Source organism: Scyliorhinus torazame, chromosome 4 (assembly GCF_047496885.1).
Source record: "Scyliorhinus torazame isolate Kashiwa2021f chromosome 4, sScyTor2.1, whole genome shotgun sequence".
In the NCBI taxonomy this organism is placed as follows: Eukaryota; Metazoa; Chordata; class Chondrichthyes; order Carcharhiniformes; family Scyliorhinidae; genus Scyliorhinus; species Scyliorhinus torazame.
Window position 1 is genome coordinate 235,344,685 of NC_092710.1, and position 13,723 is coordinate 235,358,407.

Here is a 13,723-nt window from a genome sequence, read left to right on the forward strand (position 1 = left end):
CCCCCCAACGCAAACCTCCTCCCCCCCCCCCCAACCAAACTTCCTCCCTCCCCCCCCCCCAACCAACTTCCTCCCCTCCCCCCCCAACCATCCAACTTCCTCCCCTCCCCCCCCCAAACAACCCTCCTCCTCCTCCTCCCCCCCGAACCTCCTCCTCCTCCCCCCCCCAAACCTCCTCCTCCTCCCCCCCCCAAACCTCCTCCCCCCAAACCTCCTCCCCCCGCCCAAACCTCCTCCCCCCAAACCTCCCCCCCCCCCCAACCTCCCCCCCCCAAACCTCCCCCCCCCAAACCTCCCCCCCAAACCTTCCTCCGCCCCCCCCCAAACCTCCTCCCCCCCCCAAACCTCCTCCCCCCCCCAACCTCCTCCCCCCCCAAACCTCCTCCCCCCCCAAACCTCCTCCCCCCCCCAAACCTCCTCCCCCCCCCAAACCTCCTCCTCCCCCCCCCTCAAACCTCCTCCTCCTCCCCCCCAAACCTCCTCCTCCCCCCCAAACCTCCTCCTCCCCCCAAACCTCCTCCCCCCCCCCAACCTCCTCCCCCCCCCAAACCTCCTCCTCCCCCCCCCAAACCTCCTCCTCCCCCCAAACCTCCTCCTCCCCCCCCCCCAAACCTCCTCCTCCCCCCCCCCCAAACCTCCTCCTTCCCCCCCCCCCAAACCTCCTCCTCCCCCCCCCAAACCTCCTCCTCCTCCCCCCCCAAACCTCCTCCTCCCCCCCCCCAAACCTCCTCCTCCCCCCCCAAACCTCCTCCTCCTCCCCCCCCAAACCTCCTCCTCCCCCCCCCCCCCCCAACCTCCTCCTCCCCCCCCAAACCTCCTCCTCCCCCCCCCCCAAACCTCCTCCTCCCCCCCCCCCAAACCTCCTCCTCCCCCCCCCCCAAACCTCCTCCTCCCCCCCCCCCCAAACCTCCTCCTCCCCCCCCCCAAACCTCCTCCTCCTCCCCCCCCAAACCTCCTCCTCCTCCCCCCCCCCCAACCTCCTCCTCCCCCCCCCCCAAACCTCCTCCTCCCCCCCCCCAAACCTCCTCCTCCCCCCCCCCCAAACCTCCTCCTCCCCCCCCCCCAAACCTCCTCCTCCCCCCCCCAAACCTCCTCCTCCTCCCCCCCCCCCCAAACCTCCTCCTCCTCCCCCCCAAACCTCCTCCTCCTCCCCCCCCCCAAACCTCCTCCTCCTCCCCCCCCCCCAAACCTCCTCCTCCTCCTCCCCCCCCCCAAACCTCCTCCCCCCCAAACCTCCCCCCCCCCAAACCTCCTCCCCCCCCAAACCCTCCTCCTCCCCCCCCCCAAACCTCCTCCTCCCCCCCAAACCCTCCTCCTCCCCCCCCAAACCTCCTCCTCCCTCCCCCAAACCTCCTCCTCCTCCCCCCCCCAAACCTCCTCCTCCTCCCCCCCCCAAACCTCCTCCTCCTCCCCCCCCCCCCAAACCACCACCTCCTCCCCCCACCACCACCACCACCACCTCCTCCCCCCACCACCACCACCACCTCCTCCCCCCACCACCACCACCACCACCACCTCCTCCCCCCACCACCACCACCACCACCACCACCACCTCCTCCCCCCACCACCACCACCACCACCACCACCACCACCACCACCACCTCCCCCCCCACCACCACCACCACCACCACCACCTCCTCCCCCCACCACCACCACCACCACCACCTCCTCCCCCCACCACCACCACCACCACCACCACCACCACCCCCCACCACCACCACCACCACCACCACCTCCACCTCCTCCTCCCCCCCCCACCACACCACCACCACCCTCCTCCTCCCCCCCCCCACCACCACCACCACCACCTCCACCTCCTCCTCCCCCCCCCCACCACCACCACCTCCTCCCCCCACCCCCACCAACCTCCTCCCCCCCACCAACCACCACCTCCTCCTCCCCCCAATCTCCTCCTCCCTCCCGAAACACCACCACTCCTCCCCCCCACCCCCAACCACCACCTCCGCCCCCACCCCCAACCACCACCTCCTCCCCCACCCCCAACCACCACCTCCTCCCCCCCACCCCCAACCACCACCTCCTCCCCCCACCCCCAACCACCACCTCCTCCCACCAACCTCCTCCCCCCCACCAACCACCACCTCCCCACCAACCACCACCTCCTCCTCCCCCCAATCTCCTCCTCCCTCCCGAAACCACCACCTCCTCCCCCCACCCCCAACCACCACCTCCTCCCCCCACCCCCAACCACCACCTCCTCCCCCCACCCCCAACCACCACCTCCTCCCCCCACCCCCAACCACCACCTCCTCCCCCCACCCCCAACCACCACCTCCTCCCCCCCACCCCCAACCACCACCTCCTCCCCCCACCCCCAACCACCACCTCCTCCCCCCACCCCCAACCACCACCTCCTCCCCCCACCCCCAACCACCACCTCCTCCCCCACCCCCAACCACCACCTCCTCCCCCCACCCCCAACCACCACCTCCTCCCCCCACCCCCAACCACCACCTCCTCCCCCCCACCCCCAACCACCACCTCCTCCCCCCCACCCCCAACCACCACCTCCTCCCCCCACCCCCCAACCACCACCCTCCTCCCCCCACCCCAACCACCACCTCCCCCCCACACACCTCCTCCCCCCCCCCAAACCTCCTCCCCCCCCCCCCCAAACCTCCTCCCCCCCCCCCCCAAACCTCCTCCCCCCCCCCCCCAAACCTCCTCCCCCCCCCCCAAACCTCCTCCCCCCCCCCCCCAAACCTCCTCCCCCCCCCCCCAAACCTCCTCCTCCCCCCCCCAAACCTCCTCCCCCCCCCCCCCCCCAAACTCCTCCCCCCCCCCCCCCCCAAACCTCCTCCCCCCCCCCCCCCCAAACCTCCTCCCCCCCCCCCCCCCCCCCCCCCCCAAACCTCCTCCCCCCCCCCCCCCCCCCCCAAACCTCCTCCCCCCCCCAAACCTCCTCCCCCCCCAAACCTCCTCCCCCCCCCCCCCCCAAACCTCCTCCCCCCCCCCCCCCCAAACCTCCTCCCCCCCAAACCTCCTCCCCCCCCAAACCTCCTCCCCCCCCCCCCAAACCTCCTCCCCCCCCCCCCCCCCAAACCTCCTCCCCCCCCCCCCCCCCCAAACCTCCTCCCCCCCCCCCCCCCCAAACCTCCTCCCCCCCCCCCCCCCAAACCTCCTCCCCCCCCCCCCCCCCAAACCTCCTCCCCCCCCCCCCCCCCAAACCTCCTCCTCCCCCCCCCCCCAAACCTCCTCCTCCCCCCCCCCCCCAAACCTCCTCCCCCCCCCCCCCCCCCCCGAAATAAAAACCTCCTCCCCCTCTCCCATATTGAAGGTGACCTGGTAATCCCAAAGCTCCTCGGTGCTGAGGGGGAACTGGACGGGTGACCGGTGCGCCTGCCCCATTGCCGCCGCTCCGTCCGTTACCCTTCAAACCTGCGCCCCGCGCCCCTCCCGAGGTCGGCGGGCCAGGACTCGGACCAGGTGTCACTGCAGGAACATGGCGAGTCCGGCCCTAACTACCGAGAACAAGGTCTGGCACAAGTTAACAAATGTTACGAAACCAGCGAGGGCAGATAGATGTAAAGGAATTTACGTGTTTTCCTTTACCCTCTCCATTCCTACAGGTGATTTACTTAGACACAGATCCAGGAAACTCCCACTCATTGATCTTGAAGCTAGCAACAGAAATCCGGCTCAATTCATACCACCTTTATAATTTCAATATTCACGTATTATTTAAGACATTTCACTATGTATAAGATGGGAATTTAGTAACCAAAAGACAGTAACTATGCTTATGTTATAATTTTTCATAATAGTTAAACAGCTGTTTCCTTGTTTGAAATGACAACAATTTGAATGATTATGGTAAACGTTGTCACCTTAAAATCTGTAGCATATTGTGATAATGTAGACAATTAAACACCTTGAGAATTACAGTTATGGATTTGGGAAAAAAGGTGAAGAGATTAGATGCGGGATTCTCTGCCGCCCGATGCCAAAATTGGGAAAGGCAATTGGGTAGAGAATCGGTTGTGACTCCAAAATCACGGCAGGTGCTGATTTCACACGAAATCGTAATTCTCCGTCACCTTGGCGTCAATGTGTTCTAGAATGCACGGACAGTAAACATCATTAGCGGGCCTGACCCGATATTCTCCGGAGCACCTGCGATACTCCTCCGATGGGCTGAATTCCTGACGGCGAGGTTCAATTGTGCTTTTGAAAATCGTGAAACCAGCGTCGTGGCCGATGAGGGAGAGACGGAGAGGCGCGACAGCGGGCTGGCCAGGCTGGCTGGGGTGTGCTGACAGGGGAACAGGCCGTGTGGCTGAAGCGCTGTCCAGGCACAAATCGCCATTGTCATGGCCTGCAAGGCAGCCATCTTGCTGCGCACCCCACTGACCTTGGCCCCTGGTTCTGCAGAGTGACACCAGCCGTATGGGGGCCCCACCCCAGCCACCCCCCCCCCCCCCAGCCACCCCCCCCCCCTTTCCTGCAACCCACTCCATGATACACACCTGCCGCACTACAGGGTGGGGGGCCTGGATTGGCAGTAATACCAGGTCTGGCCCATGGGATGGAGGATGATGACAACCCACTCTGCAATGAGATCTGGTGCTCTGCATCGTATGGCAACGTCTGACTCCTACCCATGGTTGGTAGTGCATTCCACTGTCTTCCTCCCCGTTTTCCCCCCCCCCCCTCTCCTCCCCTCCCTTGACCAAGAGAGGCTTCTGGATGCAGTGGAGGCCAGAAGGGATGTCCTGTTCCCCCGAGGGTCCCGAAGGGTGAGCCACAATGCAGCCAGTGCTGCCTGAGAAGAGCTGGCGGCGGCCGGAAGCGCGTGTAGTACGACCAAGAGGACTGGCCAGCAGTGTAGGAAGAAGGTCAATGACCTACACCGGCGGCATGAGTGGATGCCAATGCCGCCCCCCCCACCCCCACCGAAGGGAACACCCACCCCCCAACTCCCCATGCGACCCACAGCCCTCCCTCCCTCCACAACAGCCCCATCCCAACCTTCCCTTCACAATCCCCCCCCCCCACCCCACCGCTGTGAACCACACGTGTGGTTAACGATGCCCCCTCTGTGTCTCTGGAAAAGCTCTCCCCTAATCGTTGGGAGAGGGCCCAGACTGGCGGTGGGGTGCCGGACATAGGAATTCTCATGTCCTTCAGGGAGTGGGTCCTGGAGGTGACTGGGGTGGCCTAGGACCACCCCAGTCACCTCCGATCAGTCAGCTCGCGGAGACTGGCGAACGCCGCAGAGGTGAGGAACCACCGGGCTCTACCCGGAGGACCTGTCAAACGTGAATAGTGATTGCCTTACTGACTGTTCCATCCCTCCCACTGACCACATGTCCATTCTTCCGAAGTTTCTCCAGCCGATGGCGCCGGCCCATCCTGGGCAGCCCCCTCTCCTGACTCAGAGGAGAACAATTCGGAGGAGAGCTCAGCTGTCATCCCCACCCCCAACCAGCGCAGATACACATACCTCAGTGGGAAATGTCAGTGGACACACTTCTGGGGCACAATCTGGTGAGCACCGCACTGCTGATAATGTACATCAGGTGGAGGCAGGAACCCCCAGGTGAGACATGTAGGCACCTAAATTGGCCAACTCCCGATTTAAAATGGCGAACGGCAAAGGCTGATGGGAAAGTCAGCCAACATAGACAGAAACCAGTAGCTGCAGGTTTGCTGTGTATTTACCTCTGCAAAGGCCAGACAACATCGATACCAGCGACCATCAGCATAACAAAGTAGCAGCCATCTGCATACTGATGACAATCCCCGGGAACAATAAGTAACATTTTGGACAAACAAAGCAAAGCCAGACTCCTCGGCGCCAGCAGGAGTCAACACAAAGGAGGTGAACGAGCACCTCAAGATTGCCTATCAATCGGGGAACCGCTCCAGTATTAGAGAAGATTGAACCAATCGATTGGGACAAAGTCCAATCACTTGGGGCCAGGTACAGGGTCCGCCCCGAAAGGCGGGAAGCCCCTGGGGACTATAAGAGTTGAGCCCCAAGTTCAAATCGCTCTCTTCACCTCTGCGTCCTGCCCGGGTCACCCAGCAACACGAACCAACATTGACCGTGACCGGTGCAGTGACTCCCGACAGAAGTAAATCTTAATTCAATGCTCGCTACGAGATAGGCGTTCCTAGCTACCAGTCCGTACCAACTTCGAATCCCGCAGACTCAGACCCCGAACGAAAGGCCATTTGTTCCCCTGACCTGGTGGGCCAGTCCGAAGTTAAGTATAGGCCTATTAGTTGTAGAAGTAGCTTAGACGTAGAATTTGTGCATGAGTAGCGATTACTGTGTATAATAAATGTGCTTTGATTTAAATCTTACTAATCGGTGTATTGGGTTATTGATCATTACTCGGACTTGAACCTCGTGGTGGTATCATAAAGATACCTGGCGACTCGAGAGCAAAGGTAATAAAACAGAGCAATTGAACCAAGGAGAAAATCAGCAACAGACAGCAGTCGGAGGGCTGCTGGATTCCAGAGCCCAGCTGGGTCCCAGTCTGATGCTGAACTTAAGGAAGTGTGTTACCCAGAGCTGATGAAGACAATAGGGGAGTGGCCGGGACGTTCAAAGGGAGATGTCAGCGACACTCCAGCAGATCCATAGCCATTTGGAAGTGTCCCTAAGCTACGGGCACAGGTGATGTGCCAGCAATGAGTGCCACCGAGGCCAACATTGCTATGGCTGACTGCAGTGGACAGTGTTGCAAACTTTTGGTTGGCTCTTAATTCATAATTTGCTCTGTTTGTTTAACCTTTGCTCTAGAGTCGCCAGGTACCTTTATGATACCGCCACGAGGTTCAAGTTCAAGTACTGATCAATAACTCAACACACCAATTAGTAAGATTCAAATCAAAACCCATTTATTATATACAGTAAGTCACTACTTATGCATATAACTCTACTTGCTAGACTATTTCTATCACTAAAAGGCCTATACTTAGCTTCGGAATTGGCCCACTAGGTCAGCGGAACAAATGGCCTTTTGTTCAGGTCCTGAGTCTGCAGGATTCAAAAGCTGGTATGGACTTGTAGCTAGGAACACCTATCTCGCAGCGAGCGGTAACTGGAGACTTACTTGGCTGGTGCGGCAGCTTAGGCAGTTCACTCCCAGGGGTTGATTCACTTTGTTGAGTGACCCTGCCAAGAAAGATGATTTGAACTTGGGGGCTCTACTTTATAGTACCCAGGGGCTTCCCGCCCTTCGGGGCAGACCCCGTACCTGGTTCCAAGTGATTGGACTGCGTTTTGATCACTTGGATCGATTTCTCCAATACTGGAGTTGTTCCCTGACCGCTGGGCGGTCCCTGAGTGTCCGTTGGCCTTCCTTTGTCTTGGCTCCTGCTGGCGCCGAGGAGTCTGGCTTGGCCTTATTCACCTTAAGTGTTTCAATTGTGCCTGGGAATCGCTCATTACTATGCAAATGGCTGCTGATTTCAGTGCTGTCTGGTTTTTGCATGTTCCAATACACAGGATTTCTGCACTTGCTCGTTTTTGCCTGTGTTGGCTGAATTTCCCTTTAGTCTTTGCGGTTCTCCATTTTAAGTTGGGAAGTGGCCAACCCAGGTGGCTACACAACCTCCTTGTAATCCCTAACACGAAGCGTGAAGGATCACATAACTGCGTTGTCTTCATTCCCTGACCCAGCGAGCACTCTTCCATGGCCCTACACTGACCATAACTATGCAGTAAAAATGTTAACTAACCATTTCAAAGTGGCGCTATGTCAGACAGGGACATGCATTACAACACAAAAAAAAACGGTACCTCTAACTGTCCTCAATAAACTACACTCACTAAAACATTCAGTCATATTAACTTCCTAAATAATACAAAATAATAGCAGCATTCACATTTTTCCTCTGGCTTGGCAGTCAAGTACAGGGGTGTACAATATTTCCATTTCTTTATTTACAAAAGATGCAACACAAATGGTCTTTATTGTAGATCAAGGGGTTCGGGGGCCTGGTGAAAACCGAAAATAGGGGATCTCATTCTGCATACCGGGGTACTAGCGCGGTAGGCTCTCCTTCTCCATTTTCTCATGTGGATAGTCTGCACGATGCTGCAGAGTATCGCCAACACTAATAGGGATTCGACTACGTAGGAAAGGGAGTACCATGTTAGCTTATCACACCATGATGGTGTGGTGTTGCCTGTTACTGGGCTCTGGGTGCTATGGGGAAGTGAATCATTAATGCCCGGGGGGGGGGGGGGTTGGGGTCGGGGGGTTCGCGTTCGCGCGCAACCAAATACACATTATAATGGTGGTGATCAACATGGAGGATGTCCCCATTGTTCTTCTTTCTCTTCTCTTCTTTTCTTTCTTTGTAGCTTCTGGAGTTCTGTGGGATCAAGCATAGTTTCTGTTACTATCTTGGTTAATATCTCGTCTGTTAGTATGTCTGTCCTTTCGTGCCAATTCCCCTTTACAATTTGTCATCACGTGTGACTCCCTCATTTTCTTTTTTTAAAAACCGAATATTCCGGACAAGACACATTTAAAAATACTGAACCAGTGCAAGCCGTCTCACAGGCTGTGCGATTTACCATCCAAATGTTTGAGGGTGTAAATAGCATAGGGATGGCAACCTAAGGGTTGCCGGAAACAAAACAAAACGTTTTGAAACAAAAGTGGCAAAATGAGGTGCGTATGGGCCGTGACGGGTAAGATTTGGGTGGAATCCACGGGTAGGACGGTGATCAATGCTGTATGTGCTCTACCCGAGCGTAGTTGACTAGAGGGGGGTCCTCAGGCAGGGCAGAGACCAATGCCGTTTCGCCACTGCCTGAGCAACCGGCAAGAACGGGCAAGAAATGTAGTCATCGTGGGGGTTGCCGTATTGGTTCTACCTTCGAACCAGAAGAGCAGTTATGAATGGGGGCTGGCAGGCTCTCAGCGGTTTCTGCCGAAGAGCATGCTGGCAAGTTTTTATAGGTTTCCGCCGACAAATAAGGCGTGGGGCCGTGGAAAAAAAATTCCGATCTTACATACAACACATAACAGTAACAGTAACAAACAACATTAAACAACATGCTGCAGGTTCCATCAGAAAGGACACCGTTTCTCCCAAGCGGTTCCTTTTTAAAACATTATCTGGACACTTCAGTTATTAGTTGCAAACAGGGTCGCAAAGGGGTTCTCGCTTTGGGAGTCAGACTCAAAGTTGGCATCTTCTCCCGGATGCCATACTCTCGAATGTAGAAGGGCTGATAGGGCTGCATGGTGCGATTTGGGGTCCATTTCGTCGTTCCGGACAAGCCTGTATGAATTATCGCGGTGCCAAAAGGTGGTGTCTAGTTCTGTGGGGACGGAATCGTCATCGTAGGGCGATGGTCTTTGGTGGGGTTTGTTGAGGAATGTGATGAGTTGAGGAATCGTGGTCAGATTCGCTGGGTGTGGGTCCTGTTGCCTGGGGATAGGAGGGAGGCGTGCTGTGGCTATTGTCTGAGTCACAGTCGCTGTAGCTGCTGCTGCTGTCTGTGGGCGTTCCGGGGCGGAGTCTAGAGGTCGGGGGTGGAGTCGAGGGTGAGTCCGTGGATGTGGTGGGCGTGTTGGGGTAGGGTAGGGATACGTTGGGTGTGGGCGGGGTGTGGTCTGCTGCGTCGAGCATGACGTGATATGCGTGATTGGACTGTGGGCCATATGCCTTAAGCTGGTTAATATGGAACCACGCAGTCTTTCCGTTTGGGGTACTTAATTTTATAGACTTAGGGGCTTACTTTGTCCGCAATGGAGTACGGACCCGAATACTTCGGTGACAGGAATGTGCTGGGGTTGTAAATTGAGAGCATGACCTGCTGTCCTACCTCAAACTCAGTCGCATGCACTGTCTTGTCGAAACAGGCCTTGCTCTGTTTCTTCCTTGTGCCTAATTTTACTGCGGCTGCTAGCTGAGCTGTTTCACATTTTCAACTAACTGTTTGACTGCGTTCTCGTGTGTGAGGGCCATCACTTCGGGGCTGGTCAAGTCCAATCCTAATAAAAGTTCTGTGCCTTTCATGGGGCGTCCGGTCATGAGAGTCTGTGGGGTGTAACCTGTGGATATTGAAATAGTATTTCTCAAAAACATCAGCGCAAAAGGGAGGACTGAATCCCAAGTGGTGGTTGTTTTGTTGGACCATTTTTCTGAGGGTTCTTTTTAGAGTCCGATTCATGCGCTCCACGATACCACTTGACTGGGGGTGGTATGCGATGTGGAATTTTTGAGTAATGCCAAATATCGTGAGGACGTTCTTCATGACACGTCCCGTAAAATGGGAACCTTGGTCGGATTCAATGCTGCGGGGGAGTCCCCATCTCGCAAAGATGTGGTTGGTTAAGATCTTGGCTGTGGTCTTTGCCGTGTTTGTTCTGGATGGGAATGCCTCTACCCATTTCGTAAAAGTGTCTATGACGACTTGTAACCATTCCTGCAAGGGGGCAATGGTCCTATAAAATCGATCTGGAGGTTAGTCCAGGGGCCATTAATGGGGTGGGTGTGGCTAAGTTGAGCTTTCTTTGCGTATCTGTCCGGATTGTTTTGGGCACAGATAAGGCAATTGTCAACGTAGTGCGTTACATCTTTTAAACTTGGCCACCAACAGAGCTGCCTGAGGTGGGCTGTAGTGGGATCAATTCCCTGATGTCCATGACTGTCATGGAATAATCATAGAATCATAGATCATAGAATTTACAGTGCAGAAGGAGGCCATTCGGCCCATCGAGTCTGCACCGGCTCTTGGAAAGAGCACCCTACACAAGGTCAACACCTCCACCCTATCCCCATAACCCAGTAACCCCACCCAACACTAAGGGCACTTTTGGACAATTTTCAATCCCCCCAACAATAAATGATAACATTCTATTAGATTTCCTTTATTTTTAAAATATTTTATTTCAAACACAAAGTTACATTCACAAACAGTAATCAACTTGCAACAGGTTACAAACAGTTTGAAAATTTTCCCCCTCCCAAAATAGTCCCTTACTTCCCTCTCCTATCCCTAAATAGCCACCCTCCCCATACCCTTTGGTGATGAAAATTTCTTTACACAAGGATAGAAAGAGCTTCCATCTCACAAAGAACTTTTCTTATGACCCCCCCCCCTGAGTGCATATTTAATTTTCTCTAATTTCAAGAATTCGACCAGATTTCCCAGCTATGCCGAAACCCCGGTGACACCGTAGATCTCCAACGCAATAGGATTCGTTGTCTTACAATCAGTGAGGCAAAGGCTACTAAGTCAACCCCCCCTTCCTTCCAACAGCTCCAGCAATTCTGAAACCCCAAAGATTGCCACCAAAGGGCATGGTGCCAGTTTGACCCCACTATCTCTGATATTATGTCAAGTACTGTAGCCCAGAAATCCCTTCGCTTTGAGCACTCACAGAACATATACAATTGGTTTGTCAATCCCCTACCGCACTTTTCACATTCAACTTCTACTCCTGGAAAATCTGCTCATCCGGGCCCACTTCATGTGAGTCCTGTGCCTTGAACTGGATGAGTCTCATCCTAGCACAGGATGAAGTTGAGTTAATTTGGCGCATGATCTCACTCCAGATCCCCCCTTCAAGCTCAATTCCCAACTCCTCCTGATACTTCTTCCTTATTTCTTCCATTGCCCCCTGATCAGTTTCCAGTAACCATCCATGAATGTCTCCAATTTTCCCTTTCCCCAGATTGTCCCGATTTAACAATTTTTCCAGTAGCGTACGTTCGTGAAGATGAGGAAACAAGGGTAGTTCTTTGCCTGCAACATTTTGGACTCAATTCAAATTTCCCATATAATTCTTCCAATTTTGCAAATCCTATTTAAAAAAAATAGGTCCCTCAATCATTCTACCCCTTTTCTGTACCACCTACCTAACATTGCATCCATTTTTCCCATCTTTTTACATGCCTATGCAAATTCCAAAATTAATCTGTCCAGTTTACGAAAGAATGCTTTTGGGAGGAATGTTGGAATTGTTTGGAAGACGAATAAGAATTGCGGAAATATGTTCATCTTAGTTATTTGTATTTTTCCCGCCAGGGACAATGGCAGGAAATTCCACCTCCGCAGATCTCCTTTCACTACCTCAACCAAACTAGACAAGTTCCATTTGTGCATTGTGTCCCAATCATGTGTTATTTATACACCCAAGTATCTAAATCTTGTCTAGACCAGCTTGAATGGTAAAACCTCCAGATTTGTACTCCTCCCCGAAATATCTCACTCTTCGACACACTTAGGTTACATCCTGAGAATTTCTTAAATTTCCCTAATAGATCCATTATTTTGTCCATAGACCACAGCGGGTTTGATGTGTATAACGGTAGGTCATCGGCATAGAGCGATATTTTATGCTCTCTGTCTCCCCTAACAAAACCCCTCCACTCTCTGGACTGTCGCAATGCAATGGCAAGGGGTTCAATCACTAGCACAAATATCAATGGTGACAATGGGCATCCCTGCCGCGTTCCCTTATGTAAGCTAAAATACCCTGAGTCCATTCTATTTATCCTCACACTTGCATTGGGTATGGCATATAATAACCACATCCACGCTATAATTGATGGTCGAAACCCAAACTTCCTCGGGGTCTCAAATAAGTACCTCCATTCTATCTGGGCGATGGCCTTTTCTGCATCCATCAATATAATAACCTCAGGTTCTTTCCCCCTTTATGGCGTCATTATAATATTTAACAACCACCTAATATTACTGGCCAGTTGCTGATCCTTAATGAACCCAGTCTGGTCCTCTAAGACCACCTCCGGCACACACCCTTCTAAATGTCTTGCCGGTACCTTGCCCAAGATCTTAAAATCCCTATTTAGCGCGGAGATGTGTCTATAAGATCCACATTCTGTTGGGTCTTTATCCTTTTTCAGTATCAATGAAAAAGAGACCTATGCAAGCGTGGTCGGCAATCACTCCACGCCATTGATTCATTGTACATAGCCAGGAGATGGGGTGCTACTTCTCGCAAAAACTGTTTATAGGACTCAACCATCTGGCCCTGGTGCTTTCCTGGATTACATCAACCCTCATCTCTCCATTATTTTTTGTAGCCCTTGTGACGCTTCCTATCCTTGCCTCTTCCCCTTATCAACCTCTGGAAACATCAACCCATCTAACAACAGTCCTATCTCTTCTTCCTCCCCTTTGGGCTCTGATCTGCAAAATCCCCGGTATAAATCCTCAAGTGGCTTGTTCATTTTTTCCGATGTTGTTACCAACCCTCCTCCAACTCTCTTATTTGTGCAATTTCCCTTATGGCAGTCTGTTGTCTCAACTGATGGGCTAATAATCGACTATCCTTTTCCCCATATTCATATTGAACCTCTCGCACAGCAAACTGCATCACCGCCTTCCCAGTTGTCAGAAGATCAAAACTCTCCTGAAGTTCCTGCTCCACCAATAACTCTTTAATTGGGGTCACCACATATCGCCCATTTACCTCTATCATAGCATCCACCAACCTTTGTCTGTTTACTCTTTCCAGTTTATCCCTAGGGCCTGATAGGAGATAATTTCCCTCAAACCACGGCCTTTAGAGCTTCCCAAAAAGTTGAGGCAGAAACCTCCCCATTGTGGTTAAGGTCCACATCGTTCTTAATCATCCGGGTAATTTTCGCACAGAATTCCTTGTTTGCCAGGAGCCCTGAGGCTAACCTCCACACTGGCTTTTGGGCTCAACCTGAGCCAAACCTTATATCTTATAGCGTGGTGCGTGGTCAGATA

General features: G+C 54.2%; 1 protein-coding gene across 1 annotated transcript in view; it reads right to left on the bottom strand.

The window, feature by feature from the left end:
• LOC140411482 (potassium channel subfamily K member 3-like) overlaps positions 1-13,448 on the bottom strand; it is a 40,530-nt gene extending 27,082 nt beyond the window's left edge. The window contains exons 1-2 of the mRNA XM_072500574.1: positions 13,220-13,448; positions 11,552-11,746 (exon numbers count right to left, since the gene is read on the bottom strand). Coding sequence (XP_072356675.1) covers positions 11,552-11,746; positions 13,220-13,448 — 424 coding nt within the window. The remainder of the gene's footprint in view (positions 1-11,551; positions 11,747-13,219) is intronic.
• Positions 13,449-13,723: the final 275 nt, after the last annotated feature.